The sequence below is a fragment of the Carcharhinus amblyrhynchos genome, chromosome 18, assembly GCF_965287045.1.
Source record: "Carcharhinus amblyrhynchos chromosome 18, sCarAmb.v2.hapA, whole genome shotgun sequence".
NCBI classification, from domain to species: Eukaryota; Metazoa; Chordata; class Chondrichthyes; order Carcharhiniformes; family Carcharhinidae; genus Carcharhinus; species Carcharhinus amblyrhynchos.
In genome coordinates, this window is record NC_137341.1 from 52,626,728 (window position 1) to 52,643,721 (window position 16,994).

The following is a 16,994-nucleotide window of genomic DNA, read 5'->3' on the forward strand; positions in this document are numbered from 1 at the left end:
TCTGGAGGGTCTGAAAATAGATAAGTCCCCTGGTCCGGATGGGATTTACCCCAGGATTCTCTGGGAGGCAGGAGAAGTGATTGCAGAGCCTCTGGCTCTGATCTTCAGGTCGTCGTTGGCCTCTGGTATAGTACCGGAAGATTGGAGGTTAGCGAATGTTGTCCCATTGTTTAAGAAGGGGAACAGAGACTTCCCTGGGAATTATAGACCGGTGAGTCTCACTTCTGTTGTGGGCAAGGTTTTAGAAAAAATTATTAGGGATAGGATTTATAGTTATTTGGAGAGTAATGAATTGATTGGAGATAGTCAGCATGGTTTTGTAGCGGGGAGGTCGTGCCTTACTAACCTTATTGAGTTTTTTGAGAAAGTGACCAAAGAGGTGGATGGGGGTAAGGCAGTGGACGTGGTGTATATGGATTTTAGTAAGGCGTTTGATAAGGTTCACCATGGTAGGCTTCTGCAGAAAATGCAGATGTATGGGATTGGGGGTGATCTAGGGAATTGGATCAGGAATTGGCTAGCGGATAGGAGACAGAGAGTGGTGGTTGATGGTAAATATTCGTCATGGAGTTCGGTTACGAGTGGTGTGCCTCAGGGATCTGTTTTGGGGCCACTGCTGTTTGTAATTTTTATTAATGATCTGGATGAGGGTATAGTTGGATGGATTAGTAAATTTGCTGATGACACCAAAGTCGGAGGTGTGGTAGATAGTGAGGAAGGGTGTCATAGTTTGCAGGAAGACTTAGACAGGTTGCAGAGCTGGGCCGAGAGGTGGCGGATGGAGTTTAATGCGGAGAAGTGTGAGGTAATTCACTTTGGTAGGAATAACAGATGTGTTCAGTATAGGGCTAACGGGAGGACTTTGAATAGTGTGGAGGAGCAGAGGGATCTAGGTGTATGTGTACATAGATCCCTGAAAGTTGGGAATCAAGTAGATAAGGTTGTTAAGAAGGCATACGGTGTCTTGGCGTTTATTGGTAGGGGGATTGAATTTAGGAGTCGCAGCGTTATGTTGCAACTGTACACAATTCTGGTGCGGCCGCACTTGGAGTACTGTGTGCAGTTCTGGTCCCCACATTACAGGAAGGATGTGGAGGCTTTGGAGAGGGTGCAGAGGTGGTTTACCAGGATGTTGCCTGGTATGGAGGGAAGGTCCTATGAGGAGAGACTGAGGGATTTGGGGTTGTTTTCGCTGGAAAGAAGGCGGCTAAGAGGGGACCTTATTGAAACATATAAGATGATTAGAGGTTTAGATAGGGTGGACAGTGATAGCCTTTTTCCTCTGATGGAGAAATCTAGCACGAGGGGGCATGGCTTTAAATTAAGGGGTGGTAGTTATAGGATGGATGTCAGGGGTAGGTTCTTTACCCAGAGGGTGGTGAGGGATTGGAATGCCCTGCCTGCTGCAGTTGTAAATGCGCCTAGTTTGGGGGCGTTTAAGAGATCCGTGGATAGGTTTATGGACGAAAAGGGATTGGTTTAGGTTAGTGGGTCATTGTTTTGTAACTGGTCGGCGCAACATTGTGGGCCGAAGGGCCTGTTCTGCGCTGTAATGTTCTATGTTCTATGTTCTAAGTCTGTCCTTATCAGGAGTGGTTTGGAATTCAGGCCTCTCTCATTCACTGGTGTTGAACTGAGTAACTTTGAACTAAACACAATATTATTTAGACGTCGCTTAGTTTTACATTTTGCTTGCAAGAAACCTGGAGTTGGTCCAGGATGATAGGAGTATGTAAATATGGCAATGACGGCAGTTCCTTCAGAGACTAAACAGACGGAAGATGATTTTACCCAAGAGAATATTTGACAATTTTGAAACCTGACAATTGATTTTTGTAAGTTGTTCGCTTCAAGACAGTTACAGTCTCATGGTTTTCATTTGTGAGTTTTAGTTATGTTAATAGAGTATTTCCAGTAATAGAGTATTGAAGAATGGAAGAAAATTATCCTCAAATTATCTCAGGTACATTACTGCAGATTCTATAAACAGATATAGAAATTGTTGGGGTTATGGGAACTCTCAATGCAAAGCTTGGCTGTAATTGTAACAGAGAGGGCTGTCTTCAGATTGCCTTTTGACTTCTGGAGGCAATAATCAGCAAAAAGGTTGTATTGAGGAATGTGGGAGTTGAATCCCAGAAGGTGGGATTTAGATTGATGACAATGTCGACCGTTTTGTTGAAGTGTTACAAAAACAGCGACTAAGGTCACTATTGCACCTGTAGATAAGACTAAGTCCCACTTGCTCTCCTCACTTGAGCTCTGACGAAGGGTCATCCAGACTTGAAATGTTGCCTCTATTCTCTCTCCACCGATGCTGTCAAACCTGCTAAGACAGAGTCATAGAGGCTTACAACATGGAAACAGGCCCTTCGGCCCAACTTGTCCATGCTGCCCAGTTTTTACCACTAAGCTCGACCCAATTGCCCACATTTGGCCCATATCCCTCTGTACCCATCTTACAGTCTAAATGCTTTTTTAAAAGACAAAATTGTACCCGCCTCTACTACTACCTCTGGCAGATTTTCCTCTGGAGATTTTCCAGCATTTTTGGTTTCTGTTTCAGATTCCAGCATCCCCAGTATTTTGCTTTTACCCACTCATTCTCCACTGGTTCTCACGTGGTCCCTTCTCTCTCTCCAGAATTACATCTTCTCTCTGGTTAACGGTCAGAATTCTTTGACCTCGCCCTCGGCTGGGATTTTCCAGTCCCGCTGCCGTGAATGGAGATTTGGCTGAGTGCCAAATTCACCATTCTCGCTGACGGCAATAGCAGAGCGTGAGAGACTGGAGAATTCCAGCTAGAGTGTGTTTCCTACAATCTATCATTTACTCTCTGAAATAATGGCGCAGATCTTCTGGATGTTGCACCTAGAGTGGACATTGAGACCACGCAGAAGTCCCGATGTGTGATCTAGAACATAAGAACTAGGAGCAGGAGTCGGCCAGCTGGCCCCTCGAGCCTGCTCCGCCATTCAATAAGATCATGGCTGATCTTTTTGTGGACTCAGCTCCACTTACCTGCCCACTCACCATAACCCTTAGTTCCTTTACTGTTCAAAAATCTATCTATCTATCTATCTATCTATCTTTGCCTTAAAAACATTCAATGAGGTAGCCTCAACTGGGCAGGGAATTCCACAGATTCACAATCCTAGTTCTGGTTTCACCTGCCAGTGGAAATAACTTCCCTGCTTCTCTCTTATCTATTCCCTTCATAATCTTATATGTTTCTATAATATCTCCCCTCACCCTTCTGAATTCCAATGAGTATAGCCCCAGTCTACTCAGTCTCTCCTCATAAGCCAACCCTCTCAACTCCAGAATCAACCCAGTGAATCTCCTCTGCACCCACTCCAGTGCCAGTATATCCTTTCTCGGAGACCAAAACTGTACACAGTACTCCAGGTGTGGCCTGACCAGCACCTCATACAACCTGCAACATAACCTCACTGTTTTTAAACTCCAATGAAGGACAAGATTCCATTTGCCTTCTTAATTACCTGCTACGCTTACATACCAATTCCTTGTGATTCCTGCACAAGGACACCCAGGTCCCTCTGCACAGCAGCATGCTGCAGTTTTTTACCATTTAAATAATAGTCCATTTTGCTGTTATTCCTACCAAAATGGATGACCTCAAATTTACCAACATTGTACTCCATCTGCCATCTCCCTCGCCCACTCATTTAGATTATCTTTATCCCTTTGCAGAATTTCAGCGTCCTCTGCACACTTTGCTCTTCCACCCATCTTAGTGTCATCTATGAATTTTGACACACTACACTTGGTCCCCAACTCCAAATCATCTATGTAAATCGTAAACAATTGCGGTCCCAACATTGATCCCTGAGGCACACCACTAGTCACTGATCACCAACCAGAAGAACACCCATTTACCCCCACTCTTTGCTTTCTGTTAGTTAACCAATTCTCTCTCCATGCTAATACATTACCTGTAACACTGTGCACCTTTATCTTATGTAGCAGTCTTTGGTATGGCATCCTGTCAAATACCTTCTGGAAATCCAGATACACCACATCCACAGATTCCCCACTGTCCACTGCACATGTAATGTTCTCAAAGAATTCCACTAAATTAGTCAAACATGACCTGCCCTTCATGAACCCGTGCTGTGCCCTACCGATGGGACAATTTATATTCAGATGTCTCGGTATTTCTTCCTTGATGATAGATTCAAGCATTTTCCCTACTACAGAAGTTAAGCTAACTGGTCTATAGTTACCTGCCTTTTGTCCACCTCCTTTTTTAAACAGTGGCGTCACATTTGCTGTTTTCCAATCTGCAGGAAACACTCCAGTGTCCAGTGAATTTTGGTAACTTACCACAAGTGCATTTGCTATTTCTCTGCCATCTCTTTTAGTCCCCTGGGATGCATTCCATTGGGACCAGGAGAATCCCCTTACCACTTGAGTACATCCAGACCTGACTAACTCCCATCTGACTGCCCCTCCCACAGCAATTATGATTACCCCGGACTACCTTCCATCTGCCACCCTCCTGACCTGTCCTGCCACCCATCCACCTGTCACTCTATTTGAATTTAATAGGTGTCTAGAATTAAGAATCTACTGATGACCATGAAACCATTGTCGATTGTCGGAAAAACCCATCTGGTTCACTAATATCCTTTAGGGAAGGAAATCTGCCGTCCTTACCCGGTCTGGCCTACATGTGACTCCAGGGCCACAGCAATGTGATTGATTCTCAACTGCCCTTGAAGGGTAACTAGGGGTGGGCAATAATTGCTGGCCAACCAGAGACACCCATGTCCCAGGAATGAATATAAAAAATGTGGTAGAATCTTAAATGCCCTCGGAAATGGCCTAGCAAGGGTAATTAGATATGGGAAATATATACTGGCAATAAAAATCTGGAACTAATGATGATCCTTCCAGCAATGGGAATAGCTTCCCCCTATCCATGCTGTACAGAAACCCCTCGATTGACAAGAATCCCCTCCATACACACACACACACACACACACACACACACACACACACACACACACACACACACACACACACACACACACACACACACACACACACACACACACACACACACACACAGCTCCCTTTCCCTGAGGACCCTTAGATGTACCTTCTGGCCAATAAGATTGAATTAACTTACATTTTCATAGCTGTTCTACAAACATATTGGGAGGCAGATGAATAGAGACAACTTACCTCTGCAACACTCTGTAGCTCCCTTTCCAGGTTAGTTGAGTTATTTGTCTCCTCCTAGCTAAAGACTGAGACAATAAAACATATCCAGTGTTTTTGTGGTTTTAGAACCAGCTGTTGCGTCCTCACGATTCCACCTGCAGCCGCCTAACTCCATCCCTTGCTTTTTCTTTTTAATATTACACTTCACTTTTCAACACCAGGTACATTTTGTTGCTTTTTTTACACAGCTGACCCACCATTTGTATTGGATCCCTCTTAACTCTGCTCAATTTTCCTTTGAGATCCTTCAGTCATCCTATTACAGAAAGGATGTTATTAAACTGGAAAGAGTGCCGAAGAGATTTACTAGGATGCTTTTGGGACTTGATGGATTGAGTTATAAGGAGAGTCTGGATAGACTGGGACTTCTTTCTCTGGAGTGTAGAAGTTACTGAGGGGTGATCTTATAGAGATCTATAAAATAATGAGGGGCGTAGATCAGCTAGATTGTCAATATTTTTTCCCAAAGGTAGGGGAGTCTAAAACTAGAGGGCAAAGGTTTAAGGTGAGAGGGGAGAGATACAAAAGGGCCCAGAGGGGCAATTTTTTCACACAGAGGGTGGTGAGTGTCTGGAACAAGCTGCCAGAGGTAGTAGTAGAGGTGAGTACAATTTTATCTTTTAAAATGCATTTAGATAGTTACATGAGTACGACAGATGTGGAGGGACATGGACCAAATGCGGGCAATTGGGACTAGCTTAGTGTTAAAAACTGAGTGGTATGGACAAGTTGGGCCAAAGGGCTTGTTTCCATGCTGTAAACCTCTATGACTCTGACTTAAATAATTATTTTGCTCCTTCTTTACAAATTGTTTGGCAATCCAGTTGAACCAGGCAGGAGTGGCTGTAAACTTTGGGTACATACTGGTCTATTGCATTCAGTATCAGCTCCCTGAAGAAACCCCACAGTTCCTCCACTCTCCTTCAATCTACAGGACTCAAATTTGACCGACACACTCTTAACAAGGTTCTTACGTTAAACATAAAGTTGATCCTTTGACAGAGGGATGTGTAGCACCCCTCCCAGCAATGGTTTACCTCTGTTGATTTTGATTTGATTTATTATTGTCACATGTATTAACATACAGTGAAAAGTATTGTTTCTTGAGCGCTATACAGATAAAGCACACTGTTCATAGAGAAGGAAAGGAGAGAGTGCAGAATGTAGTGTTACAGTCATAGCTAGGGTGTAGAGAAAGATCAACTTAATGCGAGGTAAAAGTCCATTCAAAAGTCTGACAGCAACAGGGAAGAAGCTGTTCAGAATTTTGTATCTTTTTCCTGACGGAAGAAGGTGGGAGAGAGAATGTCCGGGGTGTGTGGGGTCCTTAATTATGCTGGCTGCTTTGTCGAGGCGGTAGGGAGTGTAGACAGAGTCAGTGGATGGGAGGCTGGTTGCTAACCATCTATTAATCTCCCAAAAATGATCCTGCATCTGCCTTTCCTTTTCTATCAGTTTGTAAGTGTGGACAGGAATCTGTTTGAAGGGTTTGGGGACCAGAGAGAATTGAATTCCTAGGTGGAGGATACTGTGTTTCAGTTTTAATGGCTGCTGGAGGCTAACGGAGACTGATACTCAGGGTATGTTACTATTTGAGGTTTGGGAACTCCTGACTGCGAGAGGCTCCAGTCTAGTTCAAATTCCCTCCTGGATTGATAATCTTATCTGGGGCTGGAGGTGGTCCCAGCGAACCAGACACAAAAATCCTCATCTTAATTAATGGCCTTTCTGCAAATCCCCCTCCAGACTTATTGTGGGAATATCATAGAATCCCTATAGTGGAGAAGGAGACCATTCAGCCCATCGAGTCTGCACTGACCACAATCCCACCCAGGCTGCATCCCCATTATTTACCCTGCTAATTCCCCGACACTAGGGTCAATTTAGCCTGGCCAGTCAACCCAACCCGCACGACTTTGGAGTGTGGGAGGAAATTGGAGCATCCGGAGGAAACTTGCACAGATGTGGGGAGAATGTGCAAACTCCACACAGACAGTGACCCGCGGCTGGAATCGAATCCCGGTCCCTGGCGCTGTGAGGCAGTAGCGCTCACCGCCATGTAATATGATGGAAGGACGATGCATTTTTGCACCGGGATTTTTACACGCGATTGTGCAGGTGAAACGATACGCCACTGATTTATTTTTATCCGTTCCGTCTTAGAGTCTTCAAAAGAGAAGTCCCTGGTTACTGAGCTTCCTCCAAACAAGCCATCGATCACCAAAGCCGGAATGACGTTAATAAGGGATTGCTGTGGAACTGCTCAGTGCAGTGTTATGTAGCTCTCACCACTTGCCTACAGGGAATGTTTGTGATAGAGAACCACACCCAAAATGGATGAAAACCATCTGAATGGTAACCATGCTCAAACTGACTATGACCTCCCATAATCAGAGTCGTGATACAGCACTGTTAGTGTCGAACTGAGTCCGCCCACCCTCCACGCATGGATCACTAACTCTGCATGCTGAGGGGAAAATGCATCAAATGTTTCCAGAATGGGGAGTTTTTAATACCTGGCATGTGTGATCACAAAATAGTTTTAGGAAATTGTTTCAGAGCTGTGGCACAGTGGGTTAGCGCTGCTGCCTCACAGCGTCAGTGGACCCGGGTTCAATTCCCAGCCTTGGGTCACTGTCTGTGTGGAGTTGGCACATTCTCCCCGTGTCTGCGTGGGTTTCCTCCCACGCTCTAAAGTTGTGCTGGTTAGGTTGATTGGCCATGTTAAATTGCCGGGGGTGGGGGGGTTAACAGGGTAAATGCGGGAATAGGGCCTGGGTGGGATTGTGGTGGGTTGCAGACTCGATGGGCTAAATGGCCTCTCTCTGCACTGTAGGGATCCTACGACCTCCTACTTCTGACATTTCCTAACTACGCTGTAAGGATTTGACGGGGGTTTCCCATGGAAAAGCTTTTTCCCCAGAGTTATTTATTGAGACACTCTCGCCTCCTTCCCACTGGCACCTCACAAACAGTTACTCGTGGGCACAGGCAGGTAATAAACTTTACACATTTAAACTCAGCGACTTTAACAGGGGGGGGAGTCAGGTCTGCCCCGAGGGGAAAAAAATGTACAGCCGGTAAAGATTAATGTCTAATTGTCATGAATCACAACGTGTCCTAATTCTGTGTATTACAACCAAGTGTTCCCTTGTTGCTGAACGGCTAGCGTTACCGATGTACTTTCGTTGTAAATCAAGGTTTGTCAGTAAACACACGGAGCAGAACCTCGCAAGTCGAGTTTAGCGATAGTTACCGGAATTTTACAGCCTCGCCCGCACAGCGTTCGTAAGATCCCAGCTGAGGCCAACGGAGAACGTCATTCTGCAAACCTCGCCCATCCCGATTCTGGGGCTGGCGTGCCGGTAAAATTCCGACCTGCAGGCGTCACTTAAAAGGTTCCGGGTGGTGGAATTTAGCACTGGGGCAACGGGCGAGCCAATCTGTCCGTTACACATCCCGCCAAAGTGGGGGGGCTTCATCCCAAACCCGTCAAAGCACATCCGAATCACTTTTTTTTTGGAAGCGTGCTTGATCTTGTTTCTCATCCGTTATGTTTATATCTTGTCCCGTTTCTTTTCCTGCCCCGTTGCACAGTGCCTCCGTCCACCCCAGACCTCCCAATGTCAGGTCTAAACTGGCCCAGTGCTGACGGCGAGAGGTGTAGGTGGCTGAGGGGGTGAACGAACAGCGATGTCCATCCGGCTGGTCACGTCAGCACTGCAATCCATCTCTGACAGAGTTTAAAACACTTGTACTGATCTATGGAACTCCAAAAGGAAAGTAAATCTTTTGTCTCTCTATCTCCCCTCATTCGCAACAATCTTAACATCCTATTCACAGATTAAAACTTCATTTAATGTTGAGTCTCAATTGTTTGGCAGCTCTATTTTAATTAAATGTATAATTATTGACGTTGCTAATTAGACAGTTGTGTGTGTTAGGTTGTGAACACAATAAAGTTGTTGCTTCTGAGTAAATATTTCTTTACAGTGGTGTCTGCAGTATTCACTTTAGTTATACAATATACCGCCACATTAGGGGCTGGACAAAGATGAATTAACACTAAAAGACTTAGAAACTGAGCAGCAGGGTGGCTCAGTGGTTCGCACTGCTGCCTCACACACCAGGGACCCAGGTTTGATTCCCAGCTTGTCTGTGCAGAGTTTGCATTTTCTCCCTGGGTCTATATAGGTTTCCTCTGGGTGCTTCAGTTTCTCCCCACAGTCTGGAAGACGTTAGGGGGATTGGCCATGCTAAATTCTCCCTCCGTTTATTTATTCGTCGCAAGTAAGGCTTACATTCACACTGCAATGAAGTTACTGTGAAAATCCCCTAGGCTTCGCACTCCGGCACCTGTTCGGAGCGTGAAGACTAAGGGAGAATGTTAGCACGGCCAATCCACCTAACCAGCACGGCTTTTGGACTGTGGGAGGAAACCAGAGAACACGGAGGAAACCCATGCAGACATGGGGAGAATGTGCAAACTCCGCACAGACAGTGACCCAAGCCGGGAATCGAACCCGGGACTCTGGTGCTGTGAAGCAGCAGCGCTAACCACTGTGCTGCTCAGTATACCGAACAAGTGCCGGAGTGTGGTGACTAGGGGATTTTCACAGTAACTTCATTGCAGTGTTAATATAAACCTACTTGTGACACTAAAGAGAGAATATTTTTGACTTTATTGAATAATTATTCATCCAATCAGAAGCTGTCCCAGAATAGTTTTTAAACACAAAGACTAAAAGATCTCTCCAATATTACTTTATCATTCCACCCAGGCCTGATTTTATCAGGATTTATTTATGTCTGTACAGTGGGAAGGAGCTGTTCAAAATGCAGGAGTGCCACATATCCAGGACAGTCTGTACAGTTCAACAGAACCTCTGACTGTGATTGAGGTGTTGTGGAACCAATGGGACAGTTGACTGGTTAAGGATTAACTGTAACTCAGGCGGAATCTAATTTACAGTGAAAATCTGGAGTGGAGCTTTGGGGAGAGTTCTGTGCTGACTGCTCCTTAGGTTTGTGACCTTCACCCAGGAGACAGATCCGGAATCCACTGGATCAAACCCCGCCGCCCCCCCCCCCCCTCCCCCGCTGCTGTTTCCACCAATCTGACCCACGCCAGGCCTCCAACCAACCATCGCCCACCCAAGGAATCAGATCACTGTGGCCACATCCATTTTTCCATGTATGTTGGAGTCTGGATAGTGATGGTAGACCCTCCAATTACACGGCTGGCCAGCAATCTCTCCCACTTGTACCACCCGCCATTGGTGCGTGTTGGGAGGATTTACAGATTACATAGAAACTAGAAGCAGGAGGCGGCCATTTGGCCCTTCGAGCCCCTGCTCCGCCATTCATCACCATCATGGCTGATCATCCAATTCAATATCCTGATCCCCCCCCCCACTTCCTCCCATATTCCTTGATCCCTTTTGCCCCTGGAGCAATATCGAAATTTTTCTTGAAATCAGGCAATGTTTTGGGAGTGAATTTCACACATTCACCACACTCTGGGTGAAGAAATTTCTCCTTAGCACGTTTCCAAAACATTTAGCCCTTATCCTCAAACTATGACCCCTGGTTCTGGACTCCCCCACCATCGGGAACATTCTTTCTGAATCTACTCTGTCTAACCCTGTTAGAATTTTATAAGTTTCTATCAGATTCCCTCTTCTGAACTCCAGTGAGTATAATTTTAACCAACTTAATCTCTCCTCATATGATAGACTTGCCATACCAGGAATCAGTCTGGTAAACCTTCGCTGTACTACAAAGAACAAAGAACAAAATACAAAATCAGCCTGGGAAACACAGGCCCTTCGGCCCAACGAGCCCACACTGCCATCTCAACACCACCTCTCTACCCATGACCCCTATGTAAATGTTTTATGGCTATCCAATGTTTTGGCTGTACTCCCTCTATAGCAGGTACATCCTCCCTCAGATAAAGACACCAAAACTGCACACAATACTCCAGATGTGGCCTCACCAACGCCCTATACAATTGCAGCAAAACATCCCTAGCCCTTTTCCCAAATCCTCTCGCTACAAAGGCGAACATATCATTTTCCTCTACTGCCTGCTGTACCCGAGTGATTACTTTCAGCAATTGATGCACGAGGACTCCAAGGACTGGTTGGTACTCAATTTGTTTGGGTGAGTTTTGAATGAACCTGTCTCGAGTGGGACTTAACCCAAAGCTTCTGGCTCATTACTATCCAGTGCACTTCCAGGCAATCCCAGAGAGTGACAAAGCTGATAACCAGAGTAAGTCGCAAACACATATTATCATTGACAGGGAAAAATGATGCATTTGTGCTGTTTGATGCAATTTAAAAAGCAAAACAGATCGTACTGTTGATAAAAGCAAAATACTGCGGATGCTGGAATCTGAAAGACAAATAGAAAATGCTGGAAAATCTCAGCAGGTCTGACAGCATCTGTGGGGGGGGAGAATTGAGCCAACGTTTCGAGTCTGGGTGACCCTTTGTCAGAACTGAAGAAAAGAAGATGAGATGAGATTTATATTGTGGGTGGGGTGGGTGGCGTGAGATTGACAAAGATGCCTTGGACAACAAGCCAGAGGGAATGTAAATGGTGGTGATCATGGCTAAGAATGGTGCTAATAGCGGCCACTGAGAAATCCGAATGTGTAAATGGCAGAACAAAGGCAAACAGAATGTCAAAGGACAACCTGAGAGAGGTAACAGTAGGATGGTGGGTGGGGGGTGGGGTCAGTGGTGGGGGGTGGGAAGGGGGGGGGTCAGTGGTGGGGGAAAGTAGATGGAAAACAGGATGTTTAAAAAGTGCAAAAATGAAACGATGGAGAAAGTGTAAAAAGATAAAATGAAACAAAATAAATGGAAATGGGGGTGAAGGTGGAGGAGAGCGTTGATGTTCTGAAGTTGTTGAACTCAATGTTCAGTCTGGAAAGGCTGTGAATCGCCCAATCGGAAGGTGAGGTGCTGTTCCTCCGTTTTGCATTGGGCCTCACTGGAACATCGCAGATGACCAAGGACGGGCAGGAGAGCAGGGTGGGCTGCTGAAGTGGCCAGCGACAGGGAGGCCTGGGACTTACTTGTGGATAGACAAAAGGTGCTTAACAGTCACCCAGTCTGTGTTTGGTCTCTCCAGTATAGAGTAGGCCACATTGGGAGCAGCGAGTGCAACAGACCAGATTGAAGGAGGTGCACGTGAAGAACTGCTTCACCTGGAAGGAGGGTTAAGGAGCTGGGGTGGTGAGCAGGGAGGGGGGTAAAGGGGAAGCAATTGCATGGGCAAGTGCAGCGGGCAGGGGGTGAGATGCTATCGTATCCTGGAGGAAACAGACCCTGCGGGATGCTGACGGGGTAAGGTGTGAGGGAAAGCTGTGTTGAATAGTGGCATTGTGCTGGAATTGGCGGACGATGATCTTTTGAATGTGGAGGCTGGTGAGTTGAAAACTGAGGCCCAGGGGGTCCCTGGGAGGGTGGGGAGGAGGTGAGAGCAGTGGCCCTGGAGGTGGGTGGGACAAGGTAAGGGTCCCGTCAACCACAAGGGTGGAAAACAATGATCCAGAAAAGATGGATGACAGATCAGCAATGCCATTTTAGAAAGCGGCATCATCAGAACAGATGCAGTGGAGGTGAAGGAATTGAGAGAATGGGATTGAGTCCACACAGAATGGGAAGAGCTGTAGTTAAGGTACCTATGAAAGTTGGGCCTGTAATGGTTAGTAGTGGAGAGTCTATCACCAGAAACGGAGACAGAGAGGTCAAGGAAGGGAAGTGTCAGAGATGGACCATGTGAAGGTGAGACGGGTGGGAAGCAAAATTGGTAAATTCTTCCAGATCCAGACAAGAACATGAAGCGACACTGAAATAGGGTCGATGTACCAATGAAGGAGATGTGGGAGGGGCCAGAGTAAAACTGTTAAATGTTTTCGGGATAGTTTCTTAAAACAGCAGGTTAAAACTCCATGCAGAAACTTCAAGGTGTTTTGTGAAGCGAGCTTAGACTCTAAGCTAAGTTTTACATTTGGTATCAGGGCGGGCACAAGATGGTTCACTCCAGATATGATTCAAGTAACCCACTAGGAAGCTTTTATCAAACAACAGTATTTAACAACACAATTAAAATCTAACAAAAAGAATGACCATAACTTTTACCAATTACAAGAGTTAAACTTGGTTCAGTATAACAGCTAACTATCTCTGTTATTCCAATTTAAAACAGTACCCCATTGATATATACCCTTCTTCAAAGTTAGTTTGCACTAAAACAAGTGTGCTCACGTGATGCTCGATTTCTAGCTTTTAACATCCATGGATAGAAATCCAAACGGCAGCTTTCAGAGAAGGACAAATCCTCAAGGCAGCAAAACAGAGCAGTGAACCCAATCTCTAGCAGCTTCCAGTCTTCAGAGTTCAGAGGCAGGTAAAGGATACATCTCTCTCTCTCTCTCTCTCTCTCTCTCTCTGCAGCTTCCAAAACAGCAACACTCAGACAGCAGAGTCTCCAAACTCCAGAGAGAGAGGAATAAAGAGATGCTGCTCTCTCTCAACTCCAAACAGGATCTGAAAAACAGCAATGAGGCTGGAATTCTGTGAAAGTCCAGCTGTTTCCAGTCATATGACCTAACACGTCAATTATCCCAATCAAGCTCTACTCTGCAATTAGAACACTGCTTTATTCAGATTAAAACAGACATGATGTCAGTTATAATACCTCAGTAACAATAGAGGATACCAATTCCAGACAAAACGGCTTGGAAAAATGCCAGGGATCGTTAGAAACATCCTGCAGAGAAACATGATTAAGATATAATTCTTAAAGGCACAGTATCATCACAAGCACGTTCTGGAATCAACCAGAGAACAGGTTATACTAGTCCTGGTACTACAGAACAAGATGGGAGTAATTAATGATCTTATAGTGAAGACACACCTAGGTAGCAATGATTATAATATGATTGCATTTTGTATTCAGTTTGAAGGAGTGAGGAGTGGATCTGGGACTAGTTTAAAGTTTATTTATTAGTGACATAAGTAGGCTTACACTAGTTTGTTTTAGTTTGGTTTGGTTTATTTATTAGTACTCAATTATTTACTAACATTCACAAGTAACATTCACACTGCAATGAAGTTACTGTGAAGATCCCCTTGTTGCCACACTCTGGCGCCTGTTCAGGTACACTGAGGGAGAATTTAGCACGGCCAATGTACCTAACCGGCACATCTTTGGACTGTGGGGGGAAACCGGAGCACCCAGAGGAAACCCACACAGGTACGGGGAGAATGTGCAGACTCCAGACAGACAGTGACCCGAGCCGTGAATCAAACCCGGGTCCTGTGAGGCAGCAGTGTTAACCACTGTGCCATTAGGGGGGGATTGCCCATTCCCTTTTGGCATTTGGGAAAATCAGAGAGGGTGAAGAATCCACCGGATTCCCAGAACTGGATTTACGCTAGCAGGATTTCACACCAACACTTACACAAGTGGGATCACCGCCCCTGCCTAAGGCACAATCGGATTCCCGTTATGAAAGGTCAGAAACCTCACAGACATTTGAATGTCATTAGTAGGGCCCCCCACCCCCACCCCCACCACCCCACCCCACCCCCCCACCCCACCCTGTATTATCCCACAGTGCAAGATTCCCCTCCTTGTCACATTAGCAGGGTTTACATCAGGTCAGGCAAACGGTCAGCACTGGGGGCACACAGCTGAGCACAGCCCCCCCCCACCCCAGTGGGAGGGTAAAGGGTAATGCCCAGGTAGTGCCAGTGAAACCTCCACTGGGGAGGTTCTTTTTTTAAATGTATTCTTTGATCGGGACACCTTTCCCAGCGAGCAGTTGGCTGGCTGCCATCCTCTTTTACCACTAAAGTCAACACTTTAACAAAAAGATTAAAACCTTCCACCTACATTCTAAACTTAAATAAGGGCAGTTATGAGTTGGCTAAAGTGAATTGGCAAATTAGGTTAAGGGACAGATTAATGGAGATGCAGTGGTAAATATTAAGGTAATATTTCAGAATACACAGGATAGATATATTCCAATCAGTAAGAAGACACCAAAGGGTTACACACCATACCTGATTAACTAGAATGGTTAAAGATAATATCAAACTTCATAGAATTCCTATTGTTCAAAAGTAGGCCATCAAGTCTGCAGTGACCACAATGCCGCTATGTCTGTAACCCCGTGTATTTACCCTGCTCATCCCCTTGACACTAATGGGCAATTTAGCATGGCCAATCAACCTGACCCGGACATCTTTGGAGTGTGGGAGAAAACTGGAGCATCCGGAGGAAACCCACACAGACACGGGGAGAATGTGCATACTCCACAGAGACAGTGACCCAAACTGGGAATCAAACCCAGGTCCCTGGAGCTGTGAGGCAGCAGTGCTAACCACCGCGCTGCTCCAAATAAACAAAAACTAAAAGAAAAATATGTGTATACAAAGTCAGATGACAGGTCAGAAGATTAGACTATAAGGAACAACAAATGATGACTAAAAGGTTTATAAGGAAGGGAGGATCAGAGAAGGAGAGAAAGCCGGAAATGTAAAAACAGGTAAGTATTTATATGAAAAGTGAACAAAATGAGTATTGGCCCAATCGAAAGTGAGTCTGAAAAATTGATCATGAAAAATAAGGAGATTGCAGGTGAACTGTACACAAGTGAGCAACTATAAACCAGCAACATGGGAGGGAGAGAGCGGGGGTGGGGGGAGAAACTCAGGAAAATGACTATCGCCAGGACGTAGCACTGAGTAAATTGTTGGAGCTGAGGTGGCACAAGAGCCCAGGTCCAGATAGACTTCATCCTCGAGCCTTACAAGAAGTGGCCAATGAGAAAGGAAAGTAGAAAGAAGCTTAAGCAAGGAGTAAGGAGGGCTAAAAGAGATCATGAAAAAACATTGGCCAGCAGGATTAAGGAAAATCCCAAGGCTTTTTATACATTTATAAAGAACAAAAGCGTAGCCAGGGAGAGGTTTGGCCCACTCAAGGACAAGGGAGGGAATCCATGCATGGAGCCAGAGGAAGTGGGCGAGGTCTTAAATGAGTATTTTGCATCAGTATTCACCAAAGAGAAGGATTTGGTGGATGATGAGTCTGGGAAAGGGTGTGCAGATAGTTTGAGTTATGGTGAGGTCAAAAAGGAGGAGGTATTGGGGTCCTTGAGAAACATTAAGGTGGACAAGTCCCCAGGGCCTGATGGAATATACCCCAGAATACTGAGAGAGGCAAGGGAGGGAATTGCTGGGGCCTTGAGAGAAATCTTTGTATCCTCACTGGCTACAGGGGAGGTCCAGAGGATTGGAGAATAACCAATGTTGTTCCTTTGTTTAAGAAAGGTAGCAAGAATAATCCAGGTAATTACAGGTCGGTGAGCCTTACATCAGGGATAGGGAAATTACTGGAGAGGATTCTTCAAGACAAGATTTATTCCCACTTCGAAATAAGTGGACATATTAGTGCAAAGCAATATGGTTTTGTGAAGGGGAGGTTGTATCTCATGAACTTGATCAAGTTTTTCAAAGAAGTGTATCTGAACAGACACTGGAGTGTGGCCACTAGGGGATTTTCACAGTAATTTCATGTAAGCCTAATTGTGACGAATAAATTTTAAGTTTAGAAATTATACAAAGATGAATGCAAAACTGTATTAGAAGCATAGAAAATTACAGCACAGTACAGGCCCTTCAGCCCTCAATGTTGTGCTGAGCTATGTCCAATCCCAAGAT

General features: G+C 45.3%; 1 protein-coding gene across 2 annotated transcripts in view; it reads left to right on the plus strand.

Annotated features, from left to right (window-relative positions):
* Positions 1 to 9,159, plus strand: part of mpv17l (MPV17 mitochondrial membrane protein like) — an 86,316-nt gene extending 77,157 nt beyond the window's left edge. For both annotated transcript variants that reach the window (XM_080207018.1, XM_080207019.1), the window contains exon 6: positions 7,414 to 9,159. In XM_080207018.1, the coding sequence (XP_080063144.1) occupies positions 7,414 to 7,532 (119 nt within the window). In that variant the 3' untranslated portion in view covers positions 7,533 to 9,159. The remainder of the gene's footprint in view (positions 1 to 7,413) is intronic.
* Positions 9,160 to 16,994: the final 7,835 nt, after the last annotated feature.